General features: G+C 41.0%; 1 protein-coding gene across 6 annotated transcripts in view; it reads left to right on the top strand.

Moving 5' to 3' along the window:
- The window catches only part of DMD (dystrophin), a 1,886,383-nt gene that overhangs the window by 1,592,122 nt on the left and 278,813 nt on the right, over positions 1-15,448 (top strand). For all 6 annotated transcript variants that reach the window (XM_074968560.1, XM_074968534.1, XM_074968525.1 and 3 more), the window contains 2 exons: positions 3,931-4,103; positions 7,992-8,148. In XM_074968560.1, coding sequence (XP_074824661.1) covers positions 3,931-4,103; positions 7,992-8,148 — 330 coding nt within the window. The remainder of the gene's footprint in view (positions 1-3,930; positions 4,104-7,991; positions 8,149-15,448) is intronic.

Here is a 15,448-nt window from a genome sequence, read left to right as displayed (position 1 = left end):
ACACTGCCCCTAGTACCCTGGGTTCAGAGTACCAAGGAGGATAAGGGCGCAGACCAACAAACACTGTTAACAAATTGTCTTCTGGTCGCAGGCACATGTAGCTCCTGTGCACCAAAAGTCTAATATATAGAGACCACACATTACAAAACTTGTTACTGTATGAGGAACCAGTCTTTTCCATGAAAATTCATCCCTTTCCTCAAGACAAGTCCCCTTCACTTCTGTGTCTGATACAGCACTTCTTACTGAGTTCTTAACTTCATACAATTTGGAGAAGGGAAGGGATTTTCCCCAGGTCAGATTGGCAGAGACCCTGGGGGTTTTTTACCTTCCTCTGCAGCATGGGGCACGGGTCTCTTGCAGGTTTAAACTAGTGTAAATGGTGGATTCTCTGTGATTTTGAAGTGTTAAAATCATGATTTGAGGACTTCAGTAACTCAGCCAGAGATTAGGGGTCTATTACAGGATTGGGTGGGTGAGATTCTGTGGCCTACAATGTGCAGGAGGTCAGACTACATGATCACGATGATCCCTTTTGACCTTAAAGTCTATGAGTTTCAACAGAATTTTAACATATATCATCAGAAAAGAAGATAGAATTTAAGCTAGTCGTATTATCCTTTACTAAAAGATTCTATATAATTTAAGATGGATAAAACCATCTATCTAAATTTAATAGCATTCTGTAGAAATTATTCATAGATCCTATAGAATTAAATTGAAAATGAAAGCCTTGCTTCAGATTTTTAATCATTCTGTAACAGAAATATATTCTTTTACAAATCTATAGAATATTAAAAAATTAAATTCAGTGAAGTTTTAGTTATCTATTAAATTCTATAGGACATTTTCATAAAGGTGGACTTAATCGTGTAGTCCTTATGCAGGCAAAACTGCCATTGACTTCAGTGGCAGTTTTTCCCCAAGTAAGGCGTTCAGAATTGGGTCCTATGTTGGGTGTGGCGAGACAAAACTCACATCTTTTTCTGTAAAGTAATACAACCTGTTAACAATCAATACTCATTGCATTTCTGTACCTAATGTATTTTTTGTCTACTGTACGCCTCTTTTTTAAGGAGATGTAGTCCTCAGACAATTTAAAAATACAGTGCATTGAGTAAAATTATTTCCCATTGTAACTCAAATGACTTTAGTGGAGTTACAGCAGGGCTGAATTTGATCCACTGTACTTACTTTGTGCACTTCAATGTATTAGAAAAACCCAAAATGCTACGAATACTGTATGTTCCCAGTATGATGTCAACATGTCTAGATATAATGTGACACACCAGTGTAATTTTCCAAGTATCTGAGTAGTTTCCAAAGTGAAATGGATCCTCCCCTTGTAGTCTTGACAAGGAACAGATTTTTGCTTGTATTGATCTTTCACTCTCCGTTCTGAAGGATAAGATACATTTTCCCATTTCAAAAGATAAATATAAGAATTGAGTTCTTTCCTCTCATGTAATCTGCTTCTCTTGGGATGGGAAGGCTGTCAGAGGAGAAGGATGGAAGACATATCAACCAAATGGAGACAAATTCATTTTTATTGTTTTCTTGTTTCTTTGTTCCTCATCATCTCTGTTCTGCACAGCCATAATGAATTATAACCTCTAGTTCTAGAAACATCATACATTCTTACCTCCTGTTTTATCCTACTCTCGTTGGCTGTATTGCATCTAGAAGGTTAAGGGGTGAGTTGATCACAGTATGTATTTGTTTACATGAGGAACAGAACTTAGATAGTAGAGGGCTCTTCAATCTAGCGCACAAAAGTATAATAAGATCCAGTGGTTGGAATTTGATGCTAGATAAATTCAGATTAGAAATAAGGAGCAAGTTTTTAACAATGAATATAATTAATCATTAAAACAATTTACCAAGGGTTGTGGTGGATTCTCCATCAAAGGAAATCTCTAAATCAAGATTTGATGTTTTTCTAAAAAAATATGCTGTGGTTCAAACTGGAACTAATTCAAAATTCTGTGACTTGTGTAGTGCAAAATGTCAGATTAGATGATCACAATGGTCCCTTCTGGCCTTGTACTCTATGAAATTGGATTGTAAACTCTTTGAGGCAGAGATTGTATAATATATTTTCAATACTCACTTCAAAGCTCCTAGCGCATATAAATACTGTAATACTTACTGACTTCCAATTCAGTAATAGCTTAATTCTTCCCTTATTTTATTTTCCTCCGAAGGGGCTTTTTGTGTTTCTGTTGGAGGCTGAATGTTGCTGCCTCTATGGCCTTGTTGACATTGGAGAAATTTACTGTGAAAAAAACTGCATTCCCCCAAGCATCTCTTAATATAGTGCTTGTGCACACACACAAATGTCCCAAGAATTTTACAAGCAATCTAAGTACTGTTTGAATTATACTTGTTTCCAACAGGAGTAGCACCAGTATAATCTGAACTGTTTGCCAAGAGCTATTTTAAGGCCAATGTGGACACACATTAACTGAAACAGTTAGATATGTCTTTTAACTAGTGTCCCATGATGCACCTATGGCCTTTTTTGAAATCTCCGATAGTACATTGCTTGTAGTAGCTGTGCAAGGAACAGCAGGATATAGGTACCCCTGAGGTATTACAACTGAAGCAGTTTAGAAAAGCGCCAGTGTTGCCATTGGCAAACCTTGCAAGTTTTCTTAGCATGCTTCAGAACAGCTAGTGTGCATGCCCTGAACCATTTGCGTAGAATACAGCCAGCCCAATTAGAAACTGTTCAATATTCCATTCAAGTCCGTATTTCCCTGCTTTGATTCCATCCTTTGTGTTGAGGAAGATTGGACATAATTCCTGTTGGAGCCCATCTGAGATGATTAATTACTCCTTCCTGGCCACACTGCTCAATACCACGAATCACTTCTCCTTCCACATTGCCTCCACAATACTTCCATTCCAGGAATTGAGAGACAACCGCTAGAAAACTAACCTAGGTACCCAAGTGTCCCTCGTGACAAGGCAGAGTATTACTTGCTAGGCCAGCTCACCCATCTTTTCCCTTACTTTGAAAGCAATCATATATTGGTAGATATTTTTTCAAGTTAAAGAGTTTGATATGGCCACTGTTTGCTCCTGAATGAATCTGTAACCTTGTGGATCTGAAACATACAAATCTCTTAGAGTGAGGCAGATAATATACAAAGAGTCTATTCAGTGTGTAGGCAGATAGGAATGTTAGTACCAGGCAGCTCTCTAAAGAATGTTATTTTGGCAGAAGCTGCCCTGCTAAAAATGGGAGGGGGGAAATGAATTTGAAATGTAGCTGGCCAGCAATTACAAAGTGATAAGAAAAGCTGGCTGTTCAACATGAACTTCCAGTTGCATATTCTGGGTCCTTGCTATTCTCAGGCCCTCCTACAGCCATGGCCCTGACCAACGTTTTGATGTAGTACAAAGTAGCTGTTTATTACTGTTGACTGTTGAAGTCTGCACTCTGAAATGCATTCTGTCAACAGACTGTAAGCGAACGTGGCATTTTAAAGCTCTGCTATTGCAGTAGCTTAGTTTTCTTGGGATTGCCATGCAGCAGGACCAGTGTTGCAGTCCCCGATTCAAGTTGAAAATGTTACACAGGAAGACGTACCATGTAAAGGTCAGATCCAGACCCAGTGATCCTGAGGGTTTTTTCTTCTTTTTGGCACATTTATATACATCAGCCTTGTTTGTCACCTGTCAAAGCCTAGAGTTTTGTATGGAAAGCCTCATTGTTTAATGCATACTCTCTTCATGTTAAGATGAAATGAGTGTTTAGTGTATTACCAAATATAAAGTTACCATTCAGGGGAGCAATCACAATCTGTATTACTTATGATATGCTTCACTCTTCGTTGGGAAATGATAGCTATTATGGTCCATCAGTCTAATTAGTCTTTATGATTTTATAAGAAATACAAGTGTTCTTCTGTATTACCCCTGTAGGACCTCCAGACAGAGATTGAAGCTCATACTGACATCTTCCACAACCTGGATGAAAATGGACAGAAAATCCTGAGATCCTTAGAAGGCTCTGATGATGCAGCATTGTTGCAGAGACGCCTGGATAACATGAACTTCAGATGGAGTGAGCTTAGGAAAAAATCTCTAAACATTAGGTAGGAACCAAACATAAGAAAGAAACTTCAATTAATCTGAGAGGCAGAAAGGTACCTTTCTCTCTATACAAGGGCATAATTTTGTTTCTGATGGTGCTATTTCATTCATTATTAGTTTTATGTGATTCCTGATATTTTGAATGTTGAATTACTTTCAAACAATGATTCATTAACATGGTACAGAAATGACTGGGAGATTAGGATTTGAGGAACATGATGAGGTTTTATCATCACAATTGTGTTCTAGAAAAAGAGAGTAGTGTGCTTAAATAGTAACTCTCTCTAAAAGCAGGCTTACAGAGTTGGGTATGGCTTATCAATGTGACATAAAGAGAAGTGATTAAATAACATAATAATTATTATGCACTGCGTTTGTGAGTCTCTTCTTTCCAGTGCAAAACTAAGAATAAATTTACAGATGACAGCATATGTTATTTTAGGTTTCTTCTCTTAGATAAAGAGGGGTCAAAATTAAAACCTAAAATCCAAGGATAAAAACTGTCTCTGGGTTTCATGAGAAAACAAACTTCTTATTGAAGGAAGCATATAATAAACGGTGATGTTACAAAAGATCTAATGGAGGTGCAAACCTCTAAGGGTTTAGGATTTCTTTACTGGAGAAACTATCCAGGAATCTTCTATTTACAAATATGCCTTTTACAGTAGAGATCCTGGCTCCAGTGCACTCACTTTCAGTCACTCTTTCATTTGTTCATTTGTTGTATGATGGTGGTAGTTCAGAGGGCATCAAAAGGCAGAAGCATTTTTAAAGTAATGTATGAAAAATTAGCTTTTGAAGCTCAAGCCCTGAGGGAGGTCAGTGTGTGTAATGACAAATGCCATTTTCATAACATCAAACTTTAAAAATAAATGAAAGATGTGAGGCTGAAAAGATATTGGTAATTGAAGTAAAGAAAAGAAGACAGATTTCTTTTTTTTTTCGATGAGCAAAAGAAAAGGGATGTAACCATTTAAAGCATTATGTTGAGTTCTTTTTCTTCAAACGCCTTTTTACCCATGATCTTGCTGATATAAAAAGAGGTTTGAGAAAAGAAAAACAGCATGTTGGCCAAACACGGGCAATTTAATAGATGAGATTTTCTACATCCTAGCTACTGCCATTCAATTATTGATGGGATTAATCAAGTCAAAAGTAGTAACCCTAGTTTATCACAGTTGCTTTATACTCTTAAATTAAACATGTAAAGCAATGGGCTTACTCCCTCAAACAGTTGGTCATAATGAAGGATTTGGAATAGCCAAAACATGTAAGGTAAAAGAGATAATGCTTTAGCTTTTAAACCACTGAGTTCAGATATGACTGACTAACAAATTGAAATTAGTTTGGTACTCAGTCTAGTCCCTAGGGGATGTTTCTTTGCATTACATGATCTGGTACTATTCCCCATGATTGACAGTATATACTATAGAGAGGTTTTGTAACGGAAGCTTAACCTGCAATCAAATTTGTGCAGAACTAAAAGAATGGGTTAGGTTGATGTTGCAGTATGGAGCTTAAATGCTGTAGGCATTAGGCAGCAATTCATGGGCTTGAATTGGGAAAAATTATGAGTTGCATTGGAATGTCGGGGAAAAATTCCATGAATGATTTCTTTCAATTTAATGATTTTTTTCTCAATTTGATGTTAAAAGGACACTTATCCTTCATGTTTTACAAATTCAAAACAAGACAGTGGGTAAAACCTTCAAAAGCAGCTAAGTAACTTTGAGACATTTTTGAAACTAGGATTGAGGCTATTAAGTCACTGAGGTGATTTTGAAAATTTTACTCAATAACACACCAGGCAAAGAGGAATGAAGTATTTATTCCACAATATAATCACCTTCTAGAATGTAAGCCATAACATGTAGGATGACAATCTGAAAGGCCATCCTCTTGATTGTTTTAGGAAAGCATATTTTGCGATAAAAATGAGAGAAGGCAGGCTACATGGAGGGGTCAAGAAAGCACACCAATCACTTAGGTGATGATGTAGTTTTCTTGCATAGGGAGGGGTCTGCATGCCCCTGTGTGCTCTCCTCCCTCATAATGACAGTAGTTTTCAAAATGGTGGTGAGGGGGGAATTGTGACCTCTTGCACCAACTCATGAGTCAAAACAGCTAGACATTGTTCCTCTACAAGCTTGTCTATGCAACTCTGTTCTCTTTACTCAACACTTTGCTGACCTGGTATACAAGATCAGAAATTACTGTAGGTGCAGTAGAGCATTTTTTTTTTAAATTGCCTGTATCCACTAGTCCTTATCAAATCCGAATCAGGAGATCCTGAAAACCACAGGGAGTCCATGTGTGGCACTCTTCCTCACAACGCCATTCCTTGCAGTGTTTAGTGGCATATTATTAATTACCAGACAATACAAATATTGAATGATATCGGAAAATGGGATGTAAAAGGTTCCCGGATAAGCAAAGTTGGAGGTTAAGTAGAGGCAAAATAAACTTAAATTTCAAAGCTAATATACATCTTGGGGGGGGGGGGAATTGGATTCAACATTTTCATGACTTAGCTGTTGTATTATATTGTTTGGATCCGAACTAATGCGATAAACTATTAAAAGCAGTGAAAACTCATTAGGGAGTTCTTCCTGCCAAAAATGATGCAATGGCAACATTAATAATGGTGTTATATGCATTCCAATGTGTAAGAGGGGAAAAAAGTATTATGCAATACAAAAAATACAGTATAAACAATAAATTAATCAATACAGAAATACTCTATTCACAGTCTCCTTCCTACAATAGATCTGTTTATAGTAAGTAATTACTTGATATTATTAGGCTCAACGTTAGGTTTGGTGTATTAAGCACCAAGTACTGATAACGAGTAAGCAGTAGGCCAGTGGTTCCCAAACTTGTTCCACCGCTTGTGCAGGGAAAGCCCCTGTCGGACCGGGCTGGTTTGTTTACCTGCCGCGTCCACAGGTTTGGCCGATCGCGGCTCCCACTGGCCATGCTTCGCTGCTCCAGGCCAATGGGAGCTGCTGAAAGTGGCGCGGGCGGAGGGATGTACTGGCTGCCGCTTTCAGCAGCTCCCATTGGCCTGGAGCAGCGAAGCCTGGCCAGTGGGAGCCGCGATCGGCCGAACCTGCGGACGCGGCAGGTAAACAAACCGGCCCGGTCCGACGGGCTTTCCCTGCACAAGCGGCAGAACAAGTTTGGGAACCACTGCAATAAAGAGATGCTCCTTATGATGCTGATTTGACCAGGGTTATGCTCTCTCTTTTCTTTTCTCCAGTGATGTATTTTATTTCTCTCACATCCTACCTTCAAATGGCACAAACATTCTGTAGCATAAATCATTGATTTGTTTATTTATAAAATAATGTACTAAATTCAAGGTTTACCCTATAATGTTTGTGAGAACTTGGCATCAGTTCTGTCTGTTAACTTGAGAAGGAGTAACTGTATGAGTCTATTGTGTGGTGGACTAGCTGCCACAGTGGAATAGGCAAGTCGTTCCGCTTCTCTAGAGATGAAAGTTCAATCCCTGGTTTGAGGTCTCAAGTGATGGATGAATTACTTGTGCATATTTAGCAAAAAGAGCTGTCACTCTGTTCAAGAAAAAAACAGGATTGGAATAGCAGGTGTGTTTCAGGTCAGGACTGAGGTACTTCACTCAAGCCAGTGCTGATATAGCCAAATTCAAAACCCATTTAAGTGGGCATTGGAATAGTCCCTTTATTCCTAATTTTAATGATCACTGAATTAATAACCACTGCCAAGAACCTTCAAGAGTGAGTGCAGGCTGTCATGACCTTAACCAATGACATCTAACCTCACCCTGGAGTGTGTCTTTTTCTATTACTGTCATTGTAAAGAAAACAATTATTTTCCCTACAGCTGATGCAATAATATATGCCTTGCAGATCCCATTTAGAAGCCAGTTCTGACCAGTGGAAGCGTCTACACCTCTCTCTTCAGGAACTCCTGGCGTGGCTGCAGCTGAAGGATGATGAGTTAAAGCAGCAAGCACCTATTGCTGGGGATCTTCCCACTGTGCAGAAGCAGAATGATACTCACAGGGTAAGATCTTTTTGAATGATCTTTCAAAGGGTATACGTTTCGTATAGATTGGATGAGAGTTGAAACCCTCTTTGTTGGAGAAAGGGTGGTGCCACTTAAAATATATTTTAGAGATAATAAAGAGTGGAATTTTCAAAGGCACCTAATGCCCCTATACACTTTGAAAATCACAGCCTAAAGTGCAATTTAAAACTCTATTATTAATAGTGCTACTACTAATGTTTTCCTGGGTACTTTGTATTTGCCCTAATGACTCCAACCATAATCCTCCTGCTAAAACCCACTCCCCCTTCCTAATGAGGTTATGAGTACTTAGCACCAGAATAGGACCTTCAGATTGTAAATCCTCCAGGCAGTTTTGTTTAACTTTGTGGTCACTTGTAGCAAACGGAAAAACAAAAAAGAATACAAAAGAAAAGGCATACTTGTGGCACCTTAGAGACTAACCAATTTATTTTATTAGTCTCTAAGGTGCAACAAGTCCTCCTTTTCTTTTGCAAATACAGACTAACACGGTTGCTACTCTGAAAAAAGAATACAGGTTGGGCTTATTGTATCACCTCTGACAATTGAGTGCTTTCTGACATTCCTTTTTCTGATACAAGTATGGATAGTGCAATGACTCTGTGGGCAAACAGACCCACTGTTATGTCATCACACAAAATGAATAAATATAATTTTTACACAGTGCTTATAGAATCAGTGTTGCTGGAGAAGGGAATGTTTTAGCACCACTTCAGTGTTGTTCCCATACGCCTTTTGGAAAGTACTGTGACAGGGTGCTGAGCAGGAAGACTGCAAGATCAGCCCCCTGCCATCCCCATTTCAGTGAATAAAGTGGAGCTGGCTGGAAAGAACATGGTCCTAATTGGGGAATGAAAGCCAGCTGCCAGCTCGAATAGCCCAGGGCTATATAAGAGGCGAGGAAGTGAGGTGGTGGGACGGAGGAGAGCGAGAGAGTGCAGGCAGGGAGAAAGCCCTTCCCTCCTGGGCTCAGACATGAGGAACCCAGAGCTGTGTATGCTGTATGGTGAGAAGGTGGTGGGAGCACAAACTTGTAAATAAAAGCACCAGTGGTTTCAGAACCCAAGGGTCTTTGAGTGACTTTATCTGAACCTAGCTGAGGCAGGAGCCAGGAGGGCCAGGTGCCCTCTGTTACAAGTATCATAGGATTTTTTGGAAACCTGGACAGCTACTAACAATGGCTAGAACAATCCTCATTTAATCAAGCTGGAAATAGGTGATTCAGAAGATTGGTAATGGGATATGGCATCTTTCACTTCTAAGTCATGTATTGAAATGCAATCTAAACCTATAGGTACCAAAACATATTTCTTTCTAATGGTTGGTCAGCATCATATATGAAAACAGTTGTTGATTTAAATGCCAGTGGACAGGTATGCACATCTAAAACTGTCATGACAATTGGGAGTCTCAGCAGAAAGACCAAGCATCAAATGGGCAAGGGCACTGCAAACTACCCTCTGGCTCCTAAAGTGAAGTCCGTTTGAGGAAGGTAGTGGCGTGATATCACAATGTCATGGGGAAGCTTGCACTGCAACGGTCCAGCCTAAACCAGTATTGGGGTAAACAGGGCTATGAATCCAACACCTGCTATTAGCTTTAAAAAAAAAAAATCCCACAAGAAATATTCATCCAAAGGATGACGCCTCTTGATGTGCTTAAAAAGGGTGTGCATAAGAATACATTTGAGTCGAGCAACATTCCTGTATTGTTTCACAGTAATCTTAGGGTATGTCTACACTACGAAATTAGGTCGAATTTATAGAAGTCGGTTTTTTAGAAATCGGTTTTATATATTCGAGTGTGTGTGTCCCCACAGAAAATGCTCTAAGTGCATTAAGTGCATTAACTTGGCGGAGTGCTTCCACAGTACCGAGGCTAGAGTCGACTTCCGTAGCGTTGCACTGTGGGTAGCTATCCCACAGTTCCCGCAGTCTCCGCTGCCCATTGGAATTCTGGGTTGACATCCCAATGCCTGATGGGGCTAAAACATTGTCGCGGGTGGTTCTGGGTACATGTCGTCAGGCCCCCCTTCTCTCCCTCCCTCCCTCCGTGAAAGAAAGGGCAGACAATCGTTTTGCGCCTTTTTTCCTGGGTTACCCGTGCAGATGCCATACCATGGCAAGCATGGAGCCCGCTCAGCTCACCGTCACCGTATGTCTCCTGGGTGCGGGCAGACGTGGTATTGCATTGCTACACAGCAGCAGCAACCCATTGCCTTTGCAGATGGTACAGTACGACTGGTAGCCGTCATCGTCATGTCCGAGATGCTCCTGGTCGCCTCTGTGAGGTCGATCAGGAGCTCCTGGCAGACATGGGCACAGGGACTAAATTTGGAGTGACTTGATCAGGTCATTCTCTTTAGTCCTGCAGTGAGTCCTATTGAACCATCTTATGGTGAGCAGGCAGGCGATACGGATTGCTAGCAGTCCTCTTGTACCATCTTCTGCCAGGCAGGCAAGAGATGTGGATGGCATGCAGTCCTTCTGCACCGTCTGCTGCCAGCCAAAGATGTAAAAGATAGATGGAGTGGATCAAAACAAGAAATAGACCAGATTTGTTTTGTACTCATTTGCAACACCCCCCCCCCCCGTCTAGGGGACTCATTCCTCTAGGTCACGCTGCAGTCACTCACAGAGAAGGTGCAGCGAGGTAAATCTAGCCATGTATCAATCAGAGGCCAGACCAACCTGCTTGTTCCAATAAGAACAATAACTTAGGTGCACCATTTCTTATTGGAACCCTCTGTGAAGTCCTGCCTGAAATACTCCTTGATGTAAAGCCACCCCCTTTGTTGATTTTAACTCCCTGTAAGCCAACCCTGTAAGCCATGTCGTCAGTCGCCCCTCCCTGCATCAGAGCAACGGCAGACAATCGTGCATCCGAGTTGAGAGTGCTGTCCAGAGCAGTCACAATGGAGCACTCTGGGATAGCTCCCGGAGGCCAATACCGTCGAATTGTGTCCACAGTATCCCAAATTCGACCCGGCAAGGCCGATTTAAGCGCTAATCCACTTGTCAGGGGTGGAGTAAGGAAATCGATTTTAAGAGCCCTTTAAGTCGAAATAAAGGGCTTCATCGTGTGGACGGGTGCAGGTTTACATCGATTTAACGCTGCTAAATTCGACCTAAAGTCCTAGTGTAGACCAGGGCTTATTCTGTTAATTTCTATGCAAACAGCAAGGAGACACCTTTAGGTGTTTGATAGGTGCCAGTTCATGTGTATTTCCTAACGCATCTTTAGAACTATGAATGAGACAGTTCTGTACCTCAGACTTAATCACTAGTGACATATTAAGAGCTAAAAACAAGTATCAGAGATAACCCCATTCAGTAACTACTTCATTATATTTGTGGGACATCTTAAGATGTTTTCATGATACGTTGCTGTAAATGGTTGCAAGTACACAGCTTTTATTTTGACATATGTCCCCTTTGCAGTCTATTCTGAACACAATGTAAAATCAAGGTTCTGACCACACGTGGCATTTTTGGTATCAGTATTAGAGAGAGGTTACTCCTTGGGGAATGGACCAGTGTTCAGGTAAATGGAACCAGGAGACTGGTTATTTTCCATCTGTTTGAGGTCATAGGTTGGGGAGGCAGCCCAAAATAAAGTGCATTGCTTCAGTCTGAATGTGACAAATGCATGAGTAATAGTGGTGAGATCAGCATAAGAAAGGCCACACCTTCCTGCAAGCTGAATATAATACAAGTTATTTCTGGTTACTGCTCACTCCTTGGAATCTAGGAGCAGTGAAGCAACCAAAAAGACACTGAGCCGAGAAAATAGAGGTTAGACATAACAAATAGAGGAAACTTCACTAGTTCCTCAGAATGATTCTTCTTGCAGTACCTACCAGTCATCTGTCATCTGTCTTTTCTGGATTGAGTTTAAAGTGACAAATCCTGCCCTTGCAATTGGATTCCTGGAAGTGGAACCAATGCATTTCTGCTATGCAGGGAGAAGGCATTTTGAAAAAGAGGCACACTCCTTGCAAAGCCTTATTCGGGGAGTTGTCTGAGAAAGGGGTGGGCCAGAGGATTCACTACTGAATGGACCAAGCTATCTCCTTCCTACTGTCTCTCAAGTAATGGAGCTATACAAGGTGTATGAGGGACTACTTGAGCCATTTGGCTGAAGCAGTTTGCACAGAGCTGCTCCACAATTTGCTGCACAGCTATTCTGTGGCCTGTGATAAGTATTCCTTCCCTGATGCACAGATCCTAGCCAGACTGCTAAGGAGCCAGAAAACTTAAATAATGCAGCTGTTACCATAGCTCCTTGCTGCTACCCTATCTCTGCCCCTTTCCCCAAAAGAGAAAATGTGAGATAATGCCAAACCTGGCAAGACTGTTACGAGAAAGAAATGGTTCCTTGAGCAAGGGTTTCAGTACTTAACACCATGTCTAAGTACTTAAAAACATTCACCAGCCTGTATACTTTTCAGTCGAATAAGGTATTCTTCACTGACCTAAAATGTTTTACAGTATCACAGTGTGCTGACATGGTTTAAAAAGCTGTCACATTTCATCCTAGAGGTGGTGATATTTCAGTAAAGGATTAAGAGATCCTTGTGTGGTTTCCATATTAGTTTAAGTTTGTCCAGTTTTTTGGGGTGCTACATAAACATAAATTTTCACAAATAGTTGCAAAGTGACGTTACAGAACAACCCAGCCCTTCTTCCCTCCTCTCTTAATGTCCCCACAGTTATAGGTACACACATGCACATGGACACACTCTCTTGGTCACAATCCCTAGTCATTTCACAGTATCAAAGCAAGAACAGTTTAGTTACTTGTAGAAAGCTTCTTTTCTTTCGTTTCTTTCTTTTTTTTTCCCTGTGCAGTAGCACTTTTGTAGCTTAACGTGATACCAGTCTAGTCATAGGCAGTTGGATTCCCTGTGGAAAAAAGAACAAAAGATAATCTTTGAAATTAGGTCACACTGTCGACTCTTCAAAGACCCCTTGTGGAGAGGGAGGGAAGCAAGATCAGTAAAAAGCTCTGCCAGCTTCAAGTTGTCTTTGACGATTCTGTATTTGCAGTTTTCTGTTTTGTTCTCTGCTGTATTTTTCCTGAATGGCATGAACCTTGTGTCACTCTACAGATTTCCTGGTCATGACAGCAGACATATAATTGCCTTAATAATCATGGTGTCATGGCTGGATAATATCCATTATGGTGAAATCATGCTAGCAATAAATATGAGCATGCGTGTGTTGTTCATGGTATGCTCTGGCATGGGGTTTATTCCTCGTATAGACATGCTCCTTTTTTTCCCCTTTTCCTGAGCATTTTACTAGCCAGATCATTCATTATATTATCGCCTAAGAAGCTTATGTAGTGATGTTTATTAAGAGTTAATAACAATTAATAGCAAGTTAATTAATACATTGAGGGGGCATCCCAGGGAAACCAGGATAGCAGTGACTGTGTTGAAGCATAGTTGTTGCCTGAATACATTCAGTGGTAGTGTAGACATGACTATAACCTGCTCTTTTATTAATCCAGGTCAGTGTTTCCCAAACTTGGGACGCTGCTTGTTCAGGGAAAGCCCCTGGCGGGCCAGGCCAGTTTCTTTACCTGCCGCGTCCACCGGTTCGGCAGATTGCGGCTCCCGCTGGCCATGGTTCGCCGCTCCAGGCCAATGGGGGCTGCGGGTAGCGGCGCAGGCCGAGGGACGTACCGGACGCTGCTTCCCGCAGCTCCCATTGGCCTGCAGCCGTGAACCTTGGCCACTGGGAGCCGCAATCTGCCGAACCGGTGGACGCAGCAGGTAAACAAACCGGCCCGGCCCGCCAGGGGCTTTCCCTGAACAAGCAGTGTCCCAAGTTTGGGAAACACTGATCTAGGTAGAGCTTAAAGAGGGCAATTTTTTCTAAAAAAGGTATTTATCCTGGAAAACCATAGTCATCCTGAATCCATTTAATTCCTGCTCAAATGCCATTGAAATAGAATATTGGGAGACTTGTCTTTCTACAGGATCAGGGAGTAATGTTTCGTTTTACTGATACTACACTGTCCTTTTCATTGTATTTTCATCTCTCAGTTTAAAATATCTGTACTTGTCTAACTGAAGAGATCTAAGGACACCCCAGAAGCTCCTCACAAGGGGCTGGTGGAGGTCTGAGGTGAAATAATCAATATATGCATTATTAAAATGGTGGACAGACTGTCATTACACCTCTGGTGCTGATTACAAATAGAAAGGCTTAAATAAAGCAGCTTACTTGTTCTTTTGTCAGGTCATATATTATGCATGTTCGATTTCCTCTGCAGTCACCACAAAGTGTGGAAGAAATTCAAGAATTCAATACAATTAGCCTGAAATCATTGGTTGTAAATTAGACATTCATTTAGGTTAATTCTGTTATCAGTGGTAGGCTGCTTACTGTTGGCATGCATTTGTCAGGACATTAGGTTGATAAATTCTTCTTCTTTTTTCCCCCAAAAGAAGAGAGAATGTCAGCTTGTTACCATTTTTGAGCTCTACCATTTTGAGCTAATAACTACATTCACATGAATATACCACACTAAAAAGAATCTTAGCACAGAAAAGCCAACACTGTCTTCATACAGTGAGAATTTCCAATCAAATGTGGCACTGTGGAGTGAGCACATCCATTTTAATGAAGTGCTATAGTGCACCTGACTTTGCCTCAGCCTAAAACTTTTTTGTTCTAATTGCTGCAATGTATCATTTAGTCTACTAGATGTTTGCAGACCAAAATGAATTCAGCAGGAGGGAGAGAGGACAGGGATGGGTGCCACAACATGTTGGAAATTATTCAAACACTTGGCCTGTGTAGACTTACTTCATAGCATCAGCAGCTTAACATAACATGCAGAATAGAACACTACGAAGAAGAGGAGATAAAGACACAGGCACATTTCTTCTGGGTGTCAACACAGATCTCTGTTTAGAGCTATATATAAAATATACCATGGCAGGACTGAAGGTTTAAGCTGTTGCCAGTGCTGTAAGGCTATATATCACCAGCAGCTTCAGAAGCCATTGTGCATGAGGCAAGTATCCCCTATTACATCCTGTTACAGAATGGAGTATATATTCCTTCCCATGTGTCCTAACTCTGCTGTCCTGGAGAAGGGAAGGGAATATAGCTGTGTCCTCTTCAGGGAATCTAGTGCCACTACATTTAGTGTTCCTTGCATCAGAGACAAGGGTAAGGGAGAAAGTTTTGTGCCCTCCCCACCCTTTACACATCCACTCAGCTAGGCACAGTTTAGCCCACAGTGTTCTGCCAACAGCGGA

The sequence above is a fragment of the Natator depressus genome, chromosome 1 (genome assembly GCF_965152275.1).
Source record: "Natator depressus isolate rNatDep1 chromosome 1, rNatDep2.hap1, whole genome shotgun sequence".
Lineage (NCBI taxonomy): Eukaryota > Metazoa > Chordata > Testudines > Cheloniidae > Natator > Natator depressus.
Note: the sequence above shows the minus strand (reverse complement) of the source record. Positions and strands in the feature narration are given on the sequence as shown.